Genomic DNA, 23,629 nt, shown 5'->3' with positions numbered 1-23,629 from the left:
CGAACCTCGCGTGTTTCTCTGTTTCGCAAGGAACGCTTTCGTTTACAACGTAATCTCCACGCTTAAAGATTCTTGGTTACTGGTAAATTCTTATAATTTGCGTAACATTACGCGATGCTGCGCGTAGAATTACTGTTGTTCGACGGTTTAACCAGTCAAGTGTCGAGATAACGATGATCGCGTAAAGAGCGTAATTAACATTTGCTTTAAGAAGATCGCAATTTGTCGCATAGCAACGCGTCTTCGTCGTTACGTGCTATTAAACCGTACAATATAAATATCTATCGGTAAGACGAGTTAATGCTCCAAGTTATTTATGCTAAGTAACAATTAAAAGGATCAATCGTTTTAATACTAGTCGTACAGTATGCACCCTTCGTTTGATAGATTCTTACAAAGAAACAGCCTTAATATCTTTCCTCTTTTTTTTTGGATGCTTTGATAGATACGATATTTCGACGATAGTACTAGGATAATAAATATCTATATAATAACAAATAATTAAGAATTAAGTAATGCTAACACTGAGTTACGTCGACGCGAACAACTATGAGCACGATAGATCTTGGTGGAAACTGACGTTAACAGCGTAGCCGAAAGTAACAAAATAGATTGGTAATAAATTGTATTAGTTTCTCTGTTGTTTTCGGCTACGTTACGATACGAGTCACAGTTCTTCGATCATTGTCTTTGTTAAAATGTTACTAAACTAGACTTCTCGAATCTCACGTTCGATAGTACGGCCGGTATGTAGACATCGGAATATTATTTTTCGATAAATGGTGCACGTCGCCCTGATCGTACTCCACATCGTTGTAGATTCCGCTTTGATTCTGTAATAAAACAGAAGTCACGAGTTTTTAAACCACTTGGAAACGAGAACGGGGACTGTAAATTAAATTTTTATTCATTTTTTGTTGTATATCAGGAAATGTATCAAGCATTAAGGCTGTTTTAAGATCCTAGTTTTGTTTGTACGATATTTTACATGTACATTCATGAATAAGTAAAAACATACGTATATATTTAATTCATCCTATAAAAAATATATTTTGTAAAGCATCAATCAACTACCTAAAATGGCAAATATTCAAACAATTAAGTTCATAAGTTGTTGGTAATATAATGAGACTGAACTACCAACGAACCCCCCAGGAGTGTTCGAGAGGTGAAAAGTTGTGAAATATTGGGAAGGTGACTCGTTTTGCTATGTACCATCGAATAAGGTAGGTACTCACCGCCAAGGATGACCTAGACTTCGGCCTGGGAACATGGAAGCCGCTGTTTTGCGGGATCAAGTCAGCCCTGTCCTTATCCTGTAGCTCGGAGTCCGAGCTGTCCGGGTCTGGCTGGTGTCTTTGTCTTGATCTCGGTGGAGCTTGAAGTCTTGGCAACGGAACTGGTGGTAATGTTCCGTGAACGTTGAGAGGTGGATAGCCAAACACGGCTGAACTGGGTCGAGTCGGACCCATGGGCTCCGTCTATAGTCAAACCACAACTTAATGCGCTCTGTCTCGACAGAAATTATTGAATAGAAGTCTAGAAAGTAATTAGACCTCTGAAAACGATAGAACGTAGAACAGTGTTAAGTGAGTTTTGCTTAACCTTTGTAAAAAATAGCTCAACTCTATTTTTGTTTTAATTGTTACAAATGATAAGTAATCATCATCATCATCAAAATGAGTAAATAGAAGATCGAGTTACAGTCAATTGACATACATTCAAGCTGCGTAGGTCGAGCAATGCTCATCTTCGAGTCGGCTTCGCTTTACCTTTTTTATTTATCGAATATTTATAAACGAATAAAATTTCGATTCATAAAGGCTTCCGAGTTACAGAGGTCCGACTTTGAACAGCCCTTTCCCCTCGAATTGTGAACCCAGCGGAAATGCTTTCTCGCGCGATAAAGGGCTTTCCCCGTTTTACGCTTTATCGATAAACCCATAAAAAAACAATAGAAGGATGCACCGAGCTGTGTATGCAACCTTCTAGTATGCAAGTTGGTTCAGCGCAAGGTTAACTGTGTTAAAGTTGATACCAACCGCGTATACGTTGGCAGTCGCCATATGATCAGCAAAGTGTGCCCACATATAGGGTGGCAAGTTGGTCGGTGGTCCTTGCTTTACGGAAGCCAGAGTGCCCACGGAACCGACCCTCGCTAAAGTTCCTGGGAGGGTACCAGGGATACCACCCTGAATGTATCCGTAAACTGGCGAACCGACCGATTTCTGTTCCCGCGACCATCTTCGACTGCAACACGCGTTAAATGCGATTACCAAAGCGCCAACGAAAACATGTTTCGACGCGATTCTACTTACCTCCACATGACCAGACATACAAGCGTTAAAACTATAATTATTAAAGCAGCTACCGACGCCCCTATCGCTACGCCCAGGACCTCTCCGTCGACCTCGCACTGAGCACCATAATAATTACCAGTACACCTGCGAAACCGAAGACTCATTTGTAGGAGTACAAAAATTCTTGGATAACTGCAATTCCTCTTCACACATTGTGAAGTTCAACATTAAACGACCTGCGTAGTGTAACCTGATCTGGGCTCAAATATCGGTGATACAATGGGTACACAATGCAAAAGTGAAATTTTTTTAAATTTTATTTTTTTTTAATGAAACTTTTACCATCGTGTTTGTGAGAGTTTCCTGATTAAAATAAGACCAAACACGATATAATTTATTTTCAACCTACTCCTAATAGAGTATAAAATCGTGTTAAATACGATTAAATACGCAAATGATTCAAGTTATATCCTGTTTGGTCTTATTTTAATGAGAAAAACCATGCAAATATATTAGTAAAGGTCCCATAAACAAAAAATAAATATCCTTCGTTCGCTGACTTGTATCAATCAAGTTTTTACAACTGCTTCACTTCTCAGATTTACTGTATAGAACTTCCTTTTTGCTTTTATCAACGAACAATTTCATTCACTCACGTGCACTGCATGTGGTCTCCCTGGTAGGAGCACGATCCTCGATTGTTGCAGTAAGTCGAGGGACAAGATATACAGGTCCTACCGGATTCATTAGGGTCATCCTTGTGAGTGTCTTTCAATCCCGAATTGCAAGTGCAAGTGAACCCGCCCCAATTGTTTACGCAAGTTGCCAACGAATGGCAGTCGTTCAATTCCGACGACATGCACTCGTCCAGATCTATAATGTAAAATATAAACCGTACTTCGTGACGCGAAACGCAGATACGTTTTATAATCGTTGTTACGAGTCCGACCTTGAAGGTTTGATATAGATCCCGGCGGACTGTCGACGTACAGGGCACTGTTCCCTATATTATTACTTCTTCTGTGAATAACACCGAGCAAATGTCTTTGCAATTCTCCTGCTAGGCTCGGTCTGATCGTTCTTGGTTCGTAAGTGAGTTTTAACGTTGCGTTGACGAAGACACCTCCTTGCCCTTGGCTCACGTCACCCCGATACACGCTGTTTATCGAGGAGCCCATGTACTCGTCCGAGAACGGCGTCATCGACATGGCAGATTCGATCTAAACAACGCGAACAATTTAAAAAATTCGTTTCTCTCGTCGAGACGTAAGATTCAAGGCTGGTCGAACTTACAGCTCGATTGGCTTCGTAGGCCAAAGTCTGATAGGATTCGGAGTCTTTGTCCGTGAACCCTTGATCCCACACGACTTTCCTGTCGTAGATCTTGTCCACTCTCATAGATACCACGATACTGATGATTTCTGAGAAAATAGGATCGGTATTGATCGAAGGGTAACAAATTTAGGATTTTCATCCGGTAAGTTGGAGCATCTACGAACTTTTGCACGGCAAGGAGTGCTGCAATCTGGCGTATCCTGGCTTACAGTGACAAGCAGACACTCCTTGGACGGTGGCGCACGCCTCGTGCTGACTGATGTCGCAAGTGCTCGTGTCGCCCACGATGCAAGTGTCGATTCTGACCGGGGGTTGAGTCGGTCTCCTATGGAACGTTGGCCTTCGAATCGATCCGATGGGTTTTGGACTCAGGGCTGGAGGATCGGGTTGTGGGACCGCGAATCTGTAACGAACGAAATTGAAAATCTTGATATTTTCAAGACCTCGCACACCCCTACTATACAGTAAAAGCTGGATATATGCTAAAAAATTGGGACTCCAATCGACTGTCGGGCGTAGAAAAGGGCAGCTAGTCAAGGGGAATCTTTCCTCGGTGGTGGGGCTCAACACCGAGCATTTATCGCGTAGATCGATTCGTGCATACATCCAACGTTCGCCGTAGTGAAGTAAAAATTGTTCGAGAAACAAACCCCGTGCCAACAACAGCAGGCGGTTGCGTCCTCGTGGGTTGAGGCTGCGACTGCACGTGCGTCGACGCTTGATCCGTGTTTTCGAACAGGTTCAGGTACGTCCTTTTCCCGTCGATGCTGACGAATCCTTGGCCCTCGACGGCAGATGTTAGAATCACGTCCGCGCTGCCCGCGTTTACCGGTACCCTGACTCCGTCCCCTGTGGTCAAAGGAAAAAAGGGACGTGCAGAACTGTTCGCGCGAGCGTTTGTGCAATTAGCATGCGTTAATGTTTACCGGAGCCTCCACCGCCGGGGCCTTGGATAGCCGAGACCGTGACATCAAAAATATCACCGAGAGGTGGATGCCTCGGTGGCGCGTACGGTCGTTGAGTCGCCAGTCCCTGAGATCCTGTGTAATCCAAGGTATCGTCGAGGACGATTCCAGGTCGGGGTCGGTAAGCATAGCGATCCGTGGGGGCTTCAAAGGAAATTAATTTACCGTAACGGCTATCGGGGTGTACAAAGGAAACTAATTAAGCGTGCTTGTTGTTCACGGAGGCTACGCGTAGAAATTCATTATAGATCGAATGCGATATTCTTAACGTATATCGAGCCGTTCGAGCATTCGTGAGAACGTCTTACCTGAACTCTTGGTAAAAGCGTTGGTGGCTGACGGTGTGTGAATCGTACTTTTCTCCGTGGTTGATGAGGTTTTCGTGAACGTGGATGGGAAATTGTCCGTTGGAGTCGGGACGCTCGACGCGCTCGTCGCGCTATCGAAATCGGACGATTTGCTCGGCTCCAATGCCACCATGGTCGTCGTATCCGGGAAATTGTTACTCGAGTTATCAGCGGTGGCAAGTTTCGTGGCCGAGACGATCGTTTTCGTCGTCGTGGGTTGAATCACGTGGACCGACGAGCTGGTCTCGATGTTCAACGTGGACGTAGCGAAGGATTTCGTCGTCGTCGTCGTCTTGGTAATCGTCGACTTGTCCGTGGTTTTCTCGTTGCTCGATTTTAGAGTGGCGTTGTGAGCGTCGGTGTTCTTTGTCGATTTCGTCGGTTTGACTTCCAACGGTATCACAGGCTTCGGAGAGTCATCGTGCTTCGCGTCGCTCACTTGATTGGAATGACTAGGCTCCAGTCCAACTGTCGTCGTCTTCTCGTTGCTTATTTTATTCTCCTTATGCGGCGATTGATGCTTGTGCTCTTTTTTCGTCGAGCTCTCGGCATCTGGTTTTTTCGTTGCATCTTCGCCGATTGGTTTTTCCGCGATCCTCGAGTCGTTTTTATCTTTCTGATGATTATCCTCCGCGTGGACTTTGGCAGGATATTCCAGACCATTCGTGGTAGTCTCGTTTCGATCGTTGTCTTCCTTTTTAACGGAGGATTCGTTCGTCGGTTTGCCGTCGGGTTTCGAGTCGAAATGAAATTTATCCGTATGCTTGTCGTCCTGTTCCTTTTCCCGATGAAAAGAGGAATCCAACGACGGCGGCAGCGGTTTGTACGGCGGGATCGGTCGCCTGTTGCCCCCTGAATGACCAAAATCGACGCGAGCGATTAAAACGATAAGCAAGGAAAAGAAACGAACGTGTATATGGGCTGGCAACATTACCGGGACGATTCCATGTCCACGGGCGATTCCCTTGCGGAACAATTTGCTCTGGCAACGGGACTCCGTTCACGAAGGGTCTGACCGGTCTTTCCGGTGGTAGTTGATTGACCAATGGTCTATCTGGTGCTGGTGGTTTCTCGAATGGGTAAGGATGATCCGGCGGAGGAGGAGGATTCATTCCAGGCGTGTCGAAGTCTGGCGGTAACGGCGGAACGTCGGAAATTCGCGGTGGCCCTCTGTTATTGATCCTTCAAAAAGATAATTACGCGTTGGTATTTAGAGTGCAATGTAATATTTCCGGTAAAGAATTTTTTACGCGAAAGTACGTAAGACTTTGGGGGTATGTGTATTCACCAAAAATGATTGTAATTGACACCCGCAACTAAAAATAATTTTTTTGGAACGATTTGAAATTTTTTAATTTTGTCCTTGTACCTGGTAGCTTGGATCGGTCTCAGTGGCCTAACAGTGTTCGCTGCGACGTTTACGTTTCCATTTAGCAGCTTAACGATTCCCGTGATGATGTCCTGTATGTCAGGGTTCGCCTGTCGTTGCCCCGGAGAAGCGGTCTGCAGAATAGGCGGCGGTGCGTGTTCGCTATAGATCCTCGCGGTCTCTTGGCGTGCTCGTCTTTGTTGATCTACTGCCTGCAGATATTGTGCTTGTTGGGGCGACACTCCAGCTAGCTGATGGGGCTCCGTCAAGAGTTTCGGTCTCTGCGGAGCCCCTTGTCCTTCCCCCGACAAGGATTCGCTTGCTGTGGGTGATATACTGTAGTGGACAAAATATTATTTTTAGTATTAATCGTTTGCACTACGTAAAAGGTACTGTGCATTCGCGAGATGTTGGCTACCAGGATGGCAAAGTCTTATCAAAATTGAAAGAGGGGCAAGTTCGTGTCGAAAGATTTTGTCAAAATGGGCCTACGTTTTTCAGAACTTTTAGTTTCAAGTTTTGCACGCTACCATTAGTTTAGTTTCGTAAACCATGACAACAGTGAACAGTTGTAGCCGCAGCGGTAAAGTGTTCAGTTATGGTGCAAGAGGTATGCGATTCGAATCCCAATAAGGTAAAAGACCCAATACTTGGACAGGTCCCACTACTCGTCAGTGTACGTAATGTTGATTATTATCTTTAATATTTCTTATATATAAGAATATTTTTATTCTGTTATATTTCTAAAAATGTATTTATATACTCGTAGTAAACAAAAATTGTGTAATATACATATATTTACGTATCATTTCTTGTTAGCTTTACTTTTTCGTCATCGTGTTTTTTATGTCGTGTCTCGAGAAACTTGTATCCCGTTTTAGCATGGCAAATAAACATCGACTTACTGATAATATTTGTCAGGTTTAACTTCTATATTGTTGCCATCGATATGGTCGATGTATTTCGAGGACGTCAACTCGTCCATAGCTTCCACGTGTCTGGTATCCTCGTCTTCGAATCTCACTTCGTTTTTATCGAAGTTGTCGACGCTCCTTGAGCTTTCCAGTTGAAACGCTGGAACGGTCCTCTGGAAAGTCGGCGATCCATCACGGTGTAAGACGTTTGACGTCTTTTCCCAATTCGGGTACCTCTGGGTGTCACTGCTAGCAACCACGACGTCTTGGGAGGAACGGGAGGACGTTCGGTTATTTTGGATAGTCAGCACACCTGTACATAGTTAGATAGCAATTTATAAACCTATTTGACCAATGTCTTTTATTTTTCTTTTTCTAATAACCTTCGAGTGCTCCTGTTTTGCATAAATTTGCTATTGCATTCGAGCATGGAAAGCGTCGCGATAAGCAACGGAGCCAAGAAAAAGGTTTGCGCGCCTCATTACGCACAAAACCATGTAATTGCCCTATATAAAGATAGGTAATTGTATCACGATTAAATCTTGTAATAGAACCTTTGTTGTTCGCGTGAGAAGGACGTCGGTTACTCGACTCGAACAATCTTGGATTTTTATTTGCAAATAACGAATAAACGTTAAATTGTAAAATTCAAAATACGACGAGTTTGCTAGCAAATAAAAATATACAACTAGAGAACTGAATAAAATTATTCTTTAATGGATATAACGAATATTAGAGATAATGATCAACATTATACACGCTAGTGTTCAAGGATCGGATATTTTACTTTAACGTAGGAGCGTGCAATTTTGTGGTCTTTCCATCGATCGAGCATTTAAGTCGGAGCGTCGCGAAAACCGCAAGAAGCGTCGCACTGTCGATGGCCGTGGCAAAATCGCAAAAAATCGAAAAGATCCACGGCTGATCGGCAAGGAAAACGGTACTCGAGCGGTTGACATTCTCGAGGCCGGTATCGAGTGGTTTGACCAACCGTGGACGTGACGCGTATGAAATTACTACTCTTTCTCTCTCTTTTGTACTCTCCCGTTCTCGTTACTCGCGTCACACCTTCCACCTTTTGGCGAGGGGGGAAAAAAACGTTCGTCGAGATCGCGCGCATTGAATTCTTTTTAATTCTTTCGAGAATTTTCAACCACTCTCCACTTCCAGTCGCTCGAGAAATGAATTCTTTAATATTACCGCGACTCTTTTCCGGTTTCTCCGACTAAAATAAGTTTTGGGGTCCATCGCTTTCCGTACTCGTCGTCAGAGGGAGCATTCCTCTCGCAAGCACTCGACACCCTAGTATCCTCATCACCCAAATTAGCCTCACTAGAGAACTACAGACCTGAAGATATTCCTTTCAAAATGCAAAAACTCTCAAAGCTAGTTGACCCTAACACGCACATCGCATGTTGTATGATAAAGAGGTTTTTGAAACTTTCCCCTCTAACACTAACCATGAAATCTAACTAAAAAAAACACCATACAACGCAATCACATGCAAACGCTAATTCGACATTCTAAATGCAGGTTATAGGGAGAAAGGAACTGCACACACCCAGTGAGAAACAAAAAAAAAGCCTCCCTCTATATTCCTCTCCTTTCCTTTTCCATCTCTTCCACAGGACCCCACAGTAGCATGGAAAAATCATTGGCAACAAATGCATCGTAAGCAATGGTGGTTACTTTGAGACCGAATAAATAGTTGGTAAATATTTATTAAACAGGATAGCTTCGTTGGGCGGCTTGTGTGCGTATAACTATTTTACGGTCGCGTTCAGGTACAGTTCTAGCGTTGAAATTCCCTGGCAGACGAGCCAGAGGGAACAATGGGGGCTTTCCATGCAGCGATTCAACGACGCGCGAAGCAATTTAAGTGAAACTACAATTGCCGGCCGGTTGCAGAGATCATCGCGACTCGATAATAACGATCGAGTGCCCTGAATATCGCGTGGAAACTTGGATTACTAACCGAGATAATTAATCGTTTCGATCGACGTGCCACGCGAGTGGTCGATCCAGCTATGTACATACGTAAACGGTCGGGTAAATACGCGTCTCGAAACCTGACGAAAGTAGATGTTCGCGAACGATTCTCCGGTGCTTTGTTCCTTAGAAAGTGCATGCATATTATAGTACCATTTTCCTGGGTACCTTTTTTTTTCTGTTCGGACCTTTCACCGTCTTCCAACGGTCGATTCGAGGAGCGCCTAGGCTACAGCGGAGTTCCTGTCGCTAACGAGGCAACGAGGATAATCGCCTAACGGGGCTCGTCCAATTTATTAAACTCGCCGATCGATTTAAGGAATTATTTCATCGGTGAATCAAAAGTTAATTGTTTTCGTTCGCTCGTTACGGCTTCTTTTTCTCGAAGAAACAAGCAGCTTTTGTATAATTGATGCGTCCATGGCTCGTTGCATTTGTTATCGTTCTACGTCGATAATTAATTACCCATCGCCGGAGCCGTAGGCTGGTGGAGTAACGAGCATACACGGTATCTACTATTCTTCTTTCGCGTTAGGAATTTTATTTTATTTCAATTTCATGTCGTCTTTGTAGAGCGGCAAACGCGCTAATAGAATAGAGACCTGGATGAGAGGCAAAGTTGCAGAACTCGAAACAGTTTTTTAATTTGTTCTCCTTTTTTATTTTCATTTTTCCTGTGTAGAAAGGTAATGTTTAGTCGTCGTACATACTTGCGAATAAATGTGGTATGTACCTGAAATACGGTAGATATAATGCATATGCTTGTATTGCATAATATAATTGGAAACTTGATATTTTAATTGAATTAAAAAATCTGTTTGCGTAGAGTACACTATTTAGTACGTCTGAAATGATTATGTTGGAACATTGAAACATAATTATTTTTCAGTACGAATTTTGTATAGAGGACAGTACACAAAATAGAATATTCGATGAATCTAGTTCAGCACGTGTTCTATTAAACGTGAGAAAATATGAATCACGCATGAAACATTCGCCATTGAATACCTACGCGATAACAAAAATCCCGCTAATAGATAATCGTACTGATTTTTATTAACTATCTAAAGGCAATAAATAGGATTTGTGAACGTTTGGTACGCGAACGCGAACAAGTTCACCGACTCTGCTAGGTCAGTTAATCGGGAAAATTCTGTAGGAAAATCACGATTTTCATTTCCGTTGATCGCAACGGCGTCGACGATCTATCGCTAATTGCTCATTAGGAACTGTGTTAAGCGACACGATTATCAGACAGCTCCTCGTCAGCGATTGCAATTAAGTTAACCGCTGCTTCGTTCTACTCGTCGAGCATCGTGCTCTCGATGATCTCTCTCTCTCTGATCCTCGCAGAGATGCGCAGAGGAACGCTGACGGAGATAATCCCTTTGAGATCGGTCTGACGCGTACTCCGATATTGAGATTCACGACGTACGGTCGAACGACCGCCAGAAAACCATCTTTAGTTATCAGAAACGTAACGCATCGACGTTTCTAAACGGTTCTTTAAACGATTGTCGACGATAACATTTAAATTGCACGCATCGGGCTGAAACTACAGTTATCCACTGCTCGTTGCACGCGCTCGCTTAATTCAATTTTCCCTCTACCATTATGGAAAACCTGGTGCATTGTTGCACAGGGTATCTCGAAATTATATGTCACGACCACCACCAGGGTGATTCTACGCTTTTAGAACGGTGGAGATCTACCGAAAATTGTTCTTGCCCGACTATTTTAAAGTTTAATTAAATTTATTGATAGGGAAGAATCCATTTGAGTAATTTAATGACAACAATACATTCACATTTGTGCTATGAACGAGAGCTAATGACTCAAGAAACAAAATTTCATACAATAATGTCTCCATTGGTTCAACTTAGATTTGTGAGTCCGGGATCATTTCAAGGTCATCAAAATAAGGTACATTAGGGGATTGGAAATTGACATACGAGTCAAAATAAGTCTGACAACACTTCCTTTGTTCGTAAGAATTGCAACCAGTTGCAGCGTTCGTTACCGGGACTTTCCGTTTCCTATTTCGATGCGCGTATAAATAATAATTACAACCGCGGCTGGCATGCCGCGAACGAGTAACGGTGTTCACGTGAACACCATAACCTTCCTAACGTGAGAGCATCTGATAGGGATGCCGTGAGAATGTAGGTGAATTGCATGGTTGATTCTGTTGCAATGAACGGAATGCAGTCTCCTGCTGGTCAGGTTCGAAACACGACCGTTTCGAATGGTTCGGCGATCCAGGACTCTCGTTCACAGTATTTGTGACCTGTCCCTGCCCGAAACCACCCATACAGTACGGTTAATTAACAGAAATATTTTAAGAATATTTTTTACTAGGAGCATTTTCAAAATTATTGCCAAAATATTTCAGAAATGTACAAATCATTTTCGAAGGTAACACAAGTATACTCTTGGTCACTTACAATAATATTGTTTAGAGCACAGGGGAAAGATATAAATCATCTATTCGTTGTGAAACATTTTATTCCATAATTTAAATTCTTACTTCCATTTAATAAAAATGGATAATCGATTATTTTTATTCGTTGTTCGAACACGCGCTTCACGAGGTAACGGGGTACGTAACATAATTATGTCTTATGTGCAAAATGTCCGTAAAAATTATTACCGGTTCTGAATACCTACGACTGCCTGCCATGATACCTCGTCTATAGCGATAATATTTACCAGCCTCTATGGATCCCGCTAATGGGATCTCGGCGTGTACGCGATTAACGGCCGCATTTCCCTGTTCATTGACTTGAATGGCTCTCCGTTTCCAATTACCGGGACACCTCCGATGCTCATGGCACCTTTGGATCCTCGAATCATTACGTTGTCAGGCCGCGCCATCGATCGCTTCGAGCGTGCATGGAAAAACAATCGATAAAGATGGCGTGCATCTGTCATTTGACGCCAGGAAGTCGAGAGTTGCGATCGAACGCATGAATCATGATACAGTCGCACGTGGCAAAATAGGGTGGTACTTATTTTTTCACGAAATCTTTACACTTGTTAAAAAAATAATTTCTGCAAAAGAGAAGGTAACTTTATTTTTAAAATGTTGTAAAAGAAGTTATTCCTATTTAATAGAAGCGTTATTTAGTCGCAATATTTATCGATTAGATTCAATAATTTATTCGAACGTTTGTGTTTTTAGCGTATAGGAGTATAAATATAACTAAGCACTGTTTTCTACGTTTTATCTGTCAAAAAAAAAATTTTCTAAATACGAATCTACAACCATTCGCAATCTTGTATGATATCTTCGAAAGCAATATAAGCGGAACGATTTACCCCAATTTCTTTTATCAATTTAACAGTTTTGAATAAATGTATCACGAACATTCATCTTTTATACACGATAATTAATTAAAAATTGATATTTTTATTCGTCTGTAAAAAATTGTAGAACCGCGTGTTTGCTTGTTCGATATTTGGGAACAAATTGGCTTCGTACGATTTTTATTTGTTCTCGGAAAAATGCGATTTTTTGCTTAATTTTCTGTCTCCGGATTATCTTTACATTATCCAGGCTGTAACTTATGGCAGTTCGAGTTTTCTTTTATGATTATAATAAAAACTTTGGCCATGAATGGCGACCCCTGCGTTGGAGCATCGTGTGACCCTTCGACCCGACTCGAACGGCGACGAGTGCTAGCACGAGGCAAGAAGAAAGAAACGTCGAAGGGGTTTGTCCGTGGAAGTGTAGACCGAGCTATGTGCTGTCTCTCGAGGCGGTAACGGCAGACTTAACGGTATCCCATTCCAGCCCAATATTTATTCTTTTCGTCGGCGAACGCGACATTCGGCTAATTCCCCATGATGTTCGACAGGTGCTTCAAGTTCAACTTCGACGCGCGTTTTTCGTGAATTACGAGTCACGCTCTGGGGTGTTAGAAAGATCATCCCTGCGTTGCAAGCCAGAGTCGACGATCAAAATTGTTTGAAATGGTTATTTCACAAATTAACGATCAACTTTTATGCGGGAACCTTTTGCACTTTAAAACTCTTCGAGATCGCGGAAAATTTGGATAACGTATAACATGTTTCAAAAAATATGCAAACGTGATACACGTATGCTTTTAAAATTTTTATACATATATCTATATTGGTTTCGAGCGAATTTTCAGTGCTAAAATGTGTTTTTAAAAACGACATTGAGTATAGGATTTACGAGTAATTATTATTAAAGTATAGAATTATAGCCGTTTAAAAAGTACCGATGATTCGTTTTGTCATTACTAGGATTAGTAGTAGAAAGTTCTTTAATTTTGTTTATTTGATAAGATAGTTTTCTGCGAGTTCCTATACTTTGATTTTAATGTGAATGTAGATGAAAGAAATTTTATTTTGTTTTATTTCTGCCGAGTGCAGTCGCGTGCAATACATTCGTGAAACGGATACTACAGACTTTCGCTAAAATTCTGTTACTACATTTCGCGTAGTTAATCGCATGGAGATGGCAGGATCCGGGTATTGTGTCGACTGATTGGTACTAGCTTTCCCATGACGTGTGCTTTTACGAACGTTTGGCTCCTCCTCGTGTAGACGAAATCTGAACCAATCGACTTCCGTCCCTGCGCGTTCAATGCGATTTCGTGACACTTTCACAATTAACACGGCTGGGCGAAAGTCAAGTGACGAAACTCTGCGCCGGATGCGTCCCTGCGTTTTGTGCAGATTCTTTTCGTTGCGTAAACGAGACGTTGACACCGGAGACGGATTCCAAAAGGGACGGGGGGGATAAAAAATCTCATAAAAATCGTATTCGGCCTCCGATCGTTGACTCGGGAAGCTTGGCGGTCGAACCACGCCTAGAGGCCACGAAATATTTTAATTAGCATACGTCAATGACACCTTCCAAGCTAAAATTACCGATAGATTCCTTCGATGCTCGACGACGACGTTCCAGGGAACTTCCCAAGGTGAAAGTCTGATTAATCATTTTTTTATAGCGATTGCTGCGACACGTAATCTTCGAAGTGTTATCGAATTCAGGCTACAGTATTATTTATTACGGGGAAAATTTTGTTTTAATTTATTTCGCGAAGTGACAGACGAATCGTTCAATTGGAAATACATTGATTCATTTTCCATATGAAATGCTTCACAAATAACTCGGGAAATTAATTTTAAAATAATGTATTTTGTAAATTTCTCAAAACGCCATTCGGTTAGTAGTTTACGAGATATTTAATATCAAGTTTCGGTTATTTATTTACTAAAATATGAACAACTTCCAAGAAAGAGCAAACCCTTCGAAGTTCCATTTATTAAATATTATTCTTTATAGATTGCACATACTCTTATTAAAACTCGTCACGTTGACGGTTACATTAAACTATTCAACTTTCTCCTCTCACACGTCCAAGTTGTATTTTTCAGATTCTTTTTCTCTGAGTACGGAGCGAGAAAGTGAATGTTACTCTAAAAAAAAAAACGTCTCAAACGTCTTCCAAAAGTTAAACGAACTTTGAAGAATTTGAGGAATCGCTATAAAAATGGCCATCGTCGCTCTGGGCATTCGTATCGATGATTCCAGATGCGAACAATCGACGCGTTAATACTTTCGAGGAGACTTTTATAACGTGGGACGTGAAAACGTCGGAGTAACAGGTACGTGCCGGAGACACGAATGCGTGTCATGCTCGCGGCTTTCTCTCCCGTCGGTACTGAAACGCGTCTATGACGCGCTTAGTACGTTTCATTTTAAATAAAGTCAGCGAACACGTTTGAAAAATTTCACCAGACGCAACGTTTTCACGGCGGTGGTTTTCTAATCTTCAATTAACGCCACGCACAGCGCGATGGAACCAATGGTATCTCGTGCCCGCGAGAAAATAATTACCGACGTCCTTTATTCTACTTTTAAATATTTATACGCTGGACCTGCGTGGCGGTCGACGAACTTTTTCACGTTTCCACGATACAGGGTCGCGATGATTCCGTCTTTGATTCGACGTTACATATACGGAATTCTCATAGATAAATTGTTTATCTGGCGCGCATGCGCGGCAATATAACCGGATGCGCGCCTACTTACGTATCCGCATCGTAGAAATAGTAAATCATCGCCTCTTATCAGTTCCCACCGCAACTGCACGAGTCAATTACTAGATCTATCCGATTATCTTCGCGAGATCTCTGTTGGTCGTTGCGCCTAGGACGCGAATAAACATTCCAGGGAATTCTAAAGATCGGTTTATCCGCCAAAGAGTAATTTTAGCCATTTTGCATCTCGTTATTTTTAAACCATCTACGGAAATAAAGTAGACAGCGTGTTTTAATTTTAATTTTGTTTTCTTTGTAACGTTATATTGTAAATGTAGTACCGCGAGCTCTTAGAAGGACAAGATATATCGTGGAATAAAAGAAATGCTGCTTCTAGCGTTTCATTCTTAGTTTGGGAGACCTTTAAACCACGCCCCTAAAATTCGGTATTCCTTTACGAAATTTTTTATAAAATGTATTATACGGGGTGTTCGACCACCCCTGGGAAAAATTTTAATAGAGGATTCTAGAGGCCAAAATAAGACGAAAATCAAGAATACCAATTTGTTGATGGAGACTTCGTTAAAAAATTATTAACAATTAAATTCAAAAGTTTCAAATCGTTCTGAAAAAATTATTTTTGGTTGCGGGGGTTAATTACAATCATTTTTGGTCAACAGACATACCCCCGAAATCCTACCCACTTTTAGAAAAAAATTCGAGGTGTGAAAATTTTCGACGAAAAAAAAAAATTTTAAATCATTCTAAAAAAATTATTTTCGGTTGCAGGAGTCGATTAGAATCATTTTTGGTCATTACACATACTCCCGAAATCCTACTCAGTTTCGAGTAAAAAATTCCTTACCGAAAATATAATTTCTGGCCAGAAATGTTTGCCCGAATTTTCATACGAATCTTTAAAACGTCATAACTTCTGAACGGATTGGACGATTTTCATGTTTAAAAAATCAAACTACGCGTATTTTGATAGAGAATATGTACAAATCGCAAAAATATTCGAAAAGTTGGTCCTTGACTCCGTAAAATGAGAAAAACCCCATAAAAATGGTCCAATTTTCTAACAGCCACAACTCCTACATTACTGAATATATTTCAATGAAACTTTTTTCTGCAGTAGAGCTCATGAGTACCTACAAAAAAGTATTACACAACTTTTCTGTAGGGCGTCAAACAAAATTATTAAAAATGAAAAACGAATTTTTAAAGAAAATCGACAGGGGGTAGGTGCCTAAATTTTTCGACGAAAAAAAAAATTTTCAAATCGTTCTAAAAAAATTATTTTCTGTTGCGGGAGTCAATTACAACCATTTTTGGTGAATAGACATACCCCGTAAATCCTACCTACTTTCTAGAAAAAAATTCGAGAAAGTGTGAAATTTTTCGACGGAGAAAAAAAATTTCAAATCGTTTTGGAAAAATTATTTTCGGTTGCGGGGGTCAATTACAATCATTTTTGGTGAATAGACATACCCCCGAAATCTTGCGCATTTTCGAGAAAAAAATTCAGTACTGTCGGAACTTTAAACGTTAATAACTGTTTAACGAAGCCTTCATCAACAAATTGGTATTCTTGATTTTCGTCTTATTTTGGCCTCTAGAATACCCCATTAAAATTTTTCCCAGGGGTGGCCGAACACCCTGTATAGTTGTAAATATCCCGTTCGCCAATATTTGTGTATTGTTTTAATAAACCATGTATAAGAGTTTAAGTTGAAAAGTAGGAGATCGTTTAAATTCAAGAGAAACTATTAAACGATAAATATATTTTTTTAATAAGCGATTAATTATATTTAGAAAATCAGAATGTAATTATAACATTTGCTAGAAACTTTCCTTTATTAAAGGAACATAGTTTAAGAAACCTTCATTTAACGAATTAAAACTTTCACTATAATAAGTGTTCCAGATACTGTGATTTTTTTTATTTACTGTATCATTTGTGCAATTTTCTTACAAAAATACGGAAATTACAAAAATCGAATGTCTAATAATAAAAACACGCTAAGAATCGATAAACTGAGTTCAACAGCGCGAAATCAAATCGATCAGCGATAAAATCTAGCATTTAATACATACTCTAGCAAATTATACTGTATAGAGTACGATATTAATTTTATATAGGGAATATTATTCCACGAGAGGTGGCTGTTCCTATATCCTATACAATTTATAAAAGCATGAATTAACAGTTGGATTGCGTATTTAACTCGATTTTGCTATTGGACACAAGTTGTTAATACTTAAGTGACTGTGTCTTATTGTTCACCGGCATTTTGAGACTTTCGTACTCTTAAATTATTGACGCTGATGGTCGATATTAGTCAAGCTATCTCCGAAGTCGTTCAATGCAATCGAACGCTTCTTATTGCTGGGAATGTTGCGCAGAATTCCAAAGGCATATCCAATATTTCTCGATACAATTTAACTGCTGGCAGCCGAATGGAAGCCGCGAACATGGCGTGTCGCTTTTTATCTTCTCAAACTCGTTGCTCGAACGACAGGAAATTTTCGACAGAGGTCAAGATACCGGTTTCAGCTTCAACCGCGCGGGTTCTGGTTTTAAGGGGGATTGTCGAATGACAGGTCTAGAAGTAGTTGTTAATTAGGAATTGTTTTTGACAAAACCTATCCGCTACATTGGGTGAACTTTTTTGTGATCATAAAAGAAAACATCTTTGAATCGTAGAAAAAAAATTTTTTATTCCCATTTCTTCTTCCTTAACAATAATTCTTTTACATTTTATTAATATCTTACAAATGAAATTTTCTCTCAAAGATGAAAACTTTTGGGATTGAACCTGACTTGGAGAAAAAATTCGCAATTTTGAAGATTCATAACTTCTTAAAGAAAGTTTACTTTTTTCTTTAATACTATTTTACTTTATAGTATTATTGTAAATGAACGATAAGATGAAAATTGTAGGTTTAGTCGCTAAAGAAACGTATAACAAATAAAATGAGTATATTTTACATTTTACATCACAAAATAGATATTTTTCTTCCTCAAAAATCTCTTGTTTACCAATTTTGTGTATTTCTGTTTCGAACTTTCTGTACTCCGATGCTCCGTTTTCAGTGCACGATTCTTGTTATCATTCTCATTGTTATTTAACTGTTATTACAATGCACCAGCCAGAAAAGCATTCTATCTTTAATAAAGCCTCCTTGAACAAATCTTCGTAAATTGATAATAAATGACTGGAAACTCCTTTGGAAAACCTGACTGGTGCTTATGTTCTTTTAATTTTGCTTCTACCACATGCTACTTGCATAGTAGCATACCAACTTTCACGTACCCGTTGGCAGTATTGATGTTGCGGTTCTTCATCGGTTAAACACATACGGTAATATGTGGCTAAGATGGCGTTCTTCATATTTATTACAAAATCCGAATAGCTGGATCATAATATGCTGTTAACTTCTGTATGAGTGCATTTTCTCTTCTTTTCTTAACGTTTCGAAGACACGTGCCCATTTTCTTTTCTCCACGTGTCCTATAATACATTCATTTCGTTCAGTGTTACATCTCCGACATACGGTTGGTAATCAAGAGTTTTATTCTTGATACATTTTACACTGAATTTACACCGATTTCAAAAACACTTGTTTTATTGCGTCAACTCCCATTTTCGATGATAATTGTGGAACTTATTTTTTTTTTCATATTTCCTTTCCTTGCCGTTTCTCAGTTGTGAATCATCTTTTACAAGTTTCACATGGATAACACACTTTTGACACGTGTCAAATCTCTACGTGCGAAAACTTCATCCAAAAAGTAGTCGCTTTTCACGAATCTTAAAACATTGAAAATATAAAAGTGAAAAATCAATTTGTTTAACCTGTCGCTTAAAGATCCCCCCTTAACACATTGACTGCCGTGCCACCCATACGTGACATGATTCTTCACTAAGGAGCTAAAACAATTAAGTCTCGAGATTAGATGTTAAAGAAAATAAATCTAGATAGGACTCTTGAATTTTAACGAGTCTCTAAAAATAATTTAAATAACAAATTATGCGTATGCTAGTTTCCAGTCGTCTAAAAATAAGGTTCTCGTTTCCGTGGACAATTTAAGAGGTTCGGTCTGGCAGTCAACGCGTTAAAGGCCTATCGAACAGGTTCCACGCGTTAATTCCCCGAATATCCGCTTCTTCCTGCGGACGAGGACGATCCCAGAGGCCGCAAGCTCCAGGCATTAAGATTTCTACAAAGTCTAATCTCTAATGATCATTAGCACCGCAGTGGAACATGCGAGCACGGAAAGTGTGCCTTGAATTGATCTCCATCTCTCCCGACAGGTTTCCTAATTACCTCCTAGCATGGTTCGCAAAGTCTGATGTTTCGCAGGATGCTAAGCGTCTCCTTGATGCACGAGCTAAATTACCTCGAGACAAAGTGACCATCGGGCAGAAACGCGTAACGTTGCTTGTAACTGTACAGCCGTGTGTTTGCGTACCCTAAATTCCTCCTTTCGTGCCCCTCGCGTTCGATAATGGCGTGTATTCGCCGTACAAAACAGCAGAAAACAGAACTTACCTGGTAGGATGAAGAGCAACAAGGTCACCAGGACCTTCGACTCCACGCGTCCCGTCATCCTTCGTTCTCTTCGCGCGTCGGCGGTCGGAACGGTGCGCCGTTGTTTATTCTTCCTGATCAAGGTCAGGCTAAACGCCAAGGACACGCTGATGGATCTCCTCAGGAGCGCCTGCGGTGGCTGGGCCAGTCTTTGTCGTCGCGAAACGTGCCACGGTACCAGCCGCCATTTTGGATCGCGAGCCTACGCCGTGCAAAAACCTCGGGCATCGTCGAAACTTTTATGTCCCCGGCTGTTCGCCATTCTTTCCTCTCCTCGTACGATCCTTCTCGCCGACGGTGGGCCTTTTTTCTTCTCGTTTTGTTCGGTCTCGCACTCTCGCGCACGACGGCTGTGACCTACTTCGCTCGCGGTTAGGTCCGGTGTACACGTCAGTTTTTCGGAGCGGTATGCGCCCCGGCGGTTCGTCACCTTTTCCCTCGACTTTTCTGGCCCGTTCGAAACTTTCTCGACTCGTTTAATCGAATCGAAACTGCTGTTTCACCGTGCTTGGCTATGCGGGTCGATGCGATGCACAGATACGTCCCGTGTCCTTATTACGAAAAGGGGATTTCTCTCGTCCAAAGAATTTAGAAACCCAGAGTGCACGATTACCCTCCAATTTCCCTCGTTTCTCGACCTTTTCCTTATCCTACATTTTACATCCAGTCGAGGGTTACGCGAATCACCCGTGTTCCACAAAACGACACCGACCTTCCGTACACTGTCGACGTTCGATCGCACCCATTCGTCGGCAGCTGGTGTTCTCGAACGAGAAATTCACAATCCGTGGACAGGGGCTATCCTTTCTTTACGAGATTCACTGGATCGCGCTGAAATTCGTCTATCGTCGACCGTCCAACGCGATCGAACGCGTATCGAACGAGGAAGTCAGCCAGTAAGGTGAACGAAAGATTTCAAGGCTCGATGGAGTTTCGTTCAAGGTTTGCTTCGCGGTCGTTCACACGGGACTGGCTTACGGCGAGGACCAGTGTTGCTTCGAAAGTGGCTAAAAGTAGTGGGAGGTAGCAAACGAAGTTGGAGGGGGAACTTTAGAAATGGGAGTGGGAATTCCTTAGCAACTGATGCATCCCAACTTGAGACGCGACGCCATTTCTAGCCGATTCGTAGACGCGTTTGGAGCCATTTTTTTTTAGAAATTTCGTTATTCTTGTGTAGCTTCGCGTTGTTTTGTTTTTGTTAGGGATGAACGGGTACCCGAGGTTTTTATTTATATGCCACATGCTCGTGGTAAATTTTTAGAAACTATAGGGGTGCAATCTAGTATCAAAATCTGGTAAAAGAAAACATATCACGATATTATTGTGCCATTTAATTTTTAAAATTGCCATATGAGTAAAGATTGCACGAATATAATTTAGAAAAGAATGGATGCAACAGAATAGTTCAATTCAATTCGCTGAACAAGTTGAAAGTCATTCTAGAAACTCAGTTTGCAGAATGTTTTATAGCATAGAAAAAACGGAAAACGTTAGAATAAATGTATTGCAAGCAATTACTTGGCGAGTGACCAAGGAGAAATTTATGAACACACGAACGGATTGTGTTTGATTTGTCTTGCCCTGAGACTTTCTGAAAATTTGCACGTAGCAAAATAGAGGATTTCACAGACTTTCAACTTTTAATTTGTTTTTGCGACTGTCTATAAAACAAATGTATTGCTCTCATTTTCTTTGCAGCCTTATTATCATAAGAGTATTTTGATAATAATATACAGAGCTTACAAGAAACTACGTAGAACTTTGTAATAATGTAATCGAACGTATCGCAAAGCCAAGATCAAAATGATCGAGTCATGCGTTTTCCAAACTTTTGTTTACAGAATTCTAGCAAAACGTTCGAACGTTTCTCGAGTTTGTATCCTCGGTCACAAGACACTTTCGAACTATTCATATTCCGTTATTACTCCTGTTAGCAGAAATCATTTTGCGTAGTTTGAAATTCTGGAATTCTATGGAACGGAATAATAACACGCATCGCATCCCCATTCGTAAGACGCGAATTTAATGAGATAACAACGTAGAACATTGAAGAAATCATTTCACGCGATTATAGCAATTTAACGAAAGAGTTGCAAACTCATGACAGTTCAACAGGTGCGATCCCCTCCCGGAAAAAGGAGTTTCTCCGGAACATCTCGACCGTTTCTCTGTGCCCAGTCCAGTGTTCGTTGTTGTTACACGGCAGCGACCCTTCGTTTTCTTCTTGTTCTTCCTCTTTCCTTCTCGGTATGGTAAAACCAGCCTGGAATGCACAGGACTGCCTCACCGAGATCGGTCGAGCAACATTGATCTTCGCGACGACGGGTGGTTGGCGAAGTTGCATCGTAATCCTCGATCTCTCTGCGAACGAAATACGGTAGAGAAAAGTTACCTAATGCGTAGTGGTTAGAGCCAGGCAAAACTTTATTTCCGACTAACAGATAGAAATGTTTGATTCGTTCGTAAACTACCTTCCGTTTTCGGTAATAAATTAATTCGTAAACTTGAATCCATTAAAATATTTTGTTTGAAAAATGTAGGACGAAATCATCGTCGAAAAGCAGGTTATAAATTAAAAATTTTTATTCCCAAATACGGGAATATTTACGTTTTATTTGTAAATTAATTCGTAAAGAAGGGTGTTTAAAAAATTGCCAAATTTCATTGTATCATAACGCAAAATATTTTTAAAGTTTTTGAAAATTTATGGGACATCGTCTTTTTACAATTAACCATTCTTTTGTATTTGGAAACACCATCGGTTGAGAACTGGATAACTTTGGAACGTCTTACGGAACATTGTTATAAATTGTCTGTTAGCTTGTTAGTTACTTAGAAACTCGTGTGTACTGACACGAAGAGAACGGAATTTAGAGACACGCGTGCCTCTTTAAATTTGTTGTTCCCTTTTAGTACGGATCAACCGTTTTCAGGTTTCGATTAGAATTCCTGGACAGTGTTCCTCGAAGGAACGAAGTCTATTTACCCATTGACCTCACGTAACACAGACACACCTGTTTCCTATCCTCAAACTTTGAGAAGCTTCGACTGGCTCGTCCGCGTTGCAACACACGCCGCATAAAGAATTAAAATTGCACTTCTGTATAACGGGTAGCCCCCTGGGCAAGTATCCATGAAATTACCCGGTCAGTAACTTATCCTTATCCGGGAGGGGGTAATAGAATGAGAATCGTTTGGTTATTCCGATCGGATCAAAGAACAGAATTTATTTGAAACGTCTTGTATCGCTGTATAAGTAATGCTAATGGGGCATTTAAGTATTCGACGCATCGATTACACTAATTTGCACTCTATTTATAACCAGTGTTTGCTTTATGTCATCCTCGAATAACGTTCCCGGCATTTGATATTTAATTAATGATTTTCTCGCGCGCCAAAGCTGATCCGCCGCCGAGAAAGTGGCTAGTTTAATAACCGGATACTGGAAATACAGGTTCCCTCGGTCGATAATAAAACCCCCCAACACTCAGCAGTTGGTAAATTAAAAGTTCCAACGTGTAATAAAATTTGCAGTTAATTTATTATGTTGATAATTTAAAGCACGGTTGTTGTATGCCCAGTTTTAGCGATTTCGAGAAAAACAGGTTCCAAGGTTTAGTGGTATTTGAGTAAACTTTTTGATGTATATCTTGTTACTCGAACATAGATGAATTGCATATTATTTGTAGATATAATTGAATATTAGTGTAGATTATATTGAAAACTTAATAAACAGCATTTAATAAAAGTTGGAAAGAATAATTCAAGCAAAAGGAAACAATACCGAGTACTAATCTTA

General features: G+C 40.8%; 1 protein-coding gene across 1 annotated transcript; it reads right to left on the bottom strand.

The window, feature by feature from the left end:
* Positions 1–64: 64 nt before the first annotated feature.
* Pwn (calcium-binding EGF-like domain-containing protein pawn) lies at positions 65–20,785 on the bottom strand. The gene is made up of 15 exons (XM_076776573.1): positions 19,792–20,785; positions 7,222–7,543; positions 6,317–6,652; positions 5,882–6,129; positions 4,909–5,799; positions 4,562–4,744; positions 4,286–4,484; positions 3,800–4,038; positions 3,594–3,721; positions 3,250–3,520; positions 2,957–3,173; positions 2,319–2,444; positions 2,043–2,250; positions 1,239–1,481; positions 65–833 (listed from the first exon to the last, which is right to left on the bottom strand). The coding sequence occupies exons 1-15, from the start codon at positions 19,847–19,849 to the stop codon at positions 726–728; spliced, it is 3,777 nt and encodes a 1,258-aa protein (XP_076632688.1). The 5' UTR covers positions 19,850–20,785; the 3' UTR covers positions 65–725.
* Positions 20,786–23,629: the final 2,844 nt, after the last annotated feature.

This window comes from Colletes latitarsis, chromosome 11 (assembly GCF_051014445.1).
Source record: "Colletes latitarsis isolate SP2378_abdomen chromosome 11, iyColLati1, whole genome shotgun sequence".
In the NCBI taxonomy this organism is placed as follows: Eukaryota; Metazoa; Arthropoda; class Insecta; order Hymenoptera; family Colletidae; genus Colletes; species Colletes latitarsis.
This window is presented reverse-complemented; position numbering and strand designations above follow the sequence as displayed.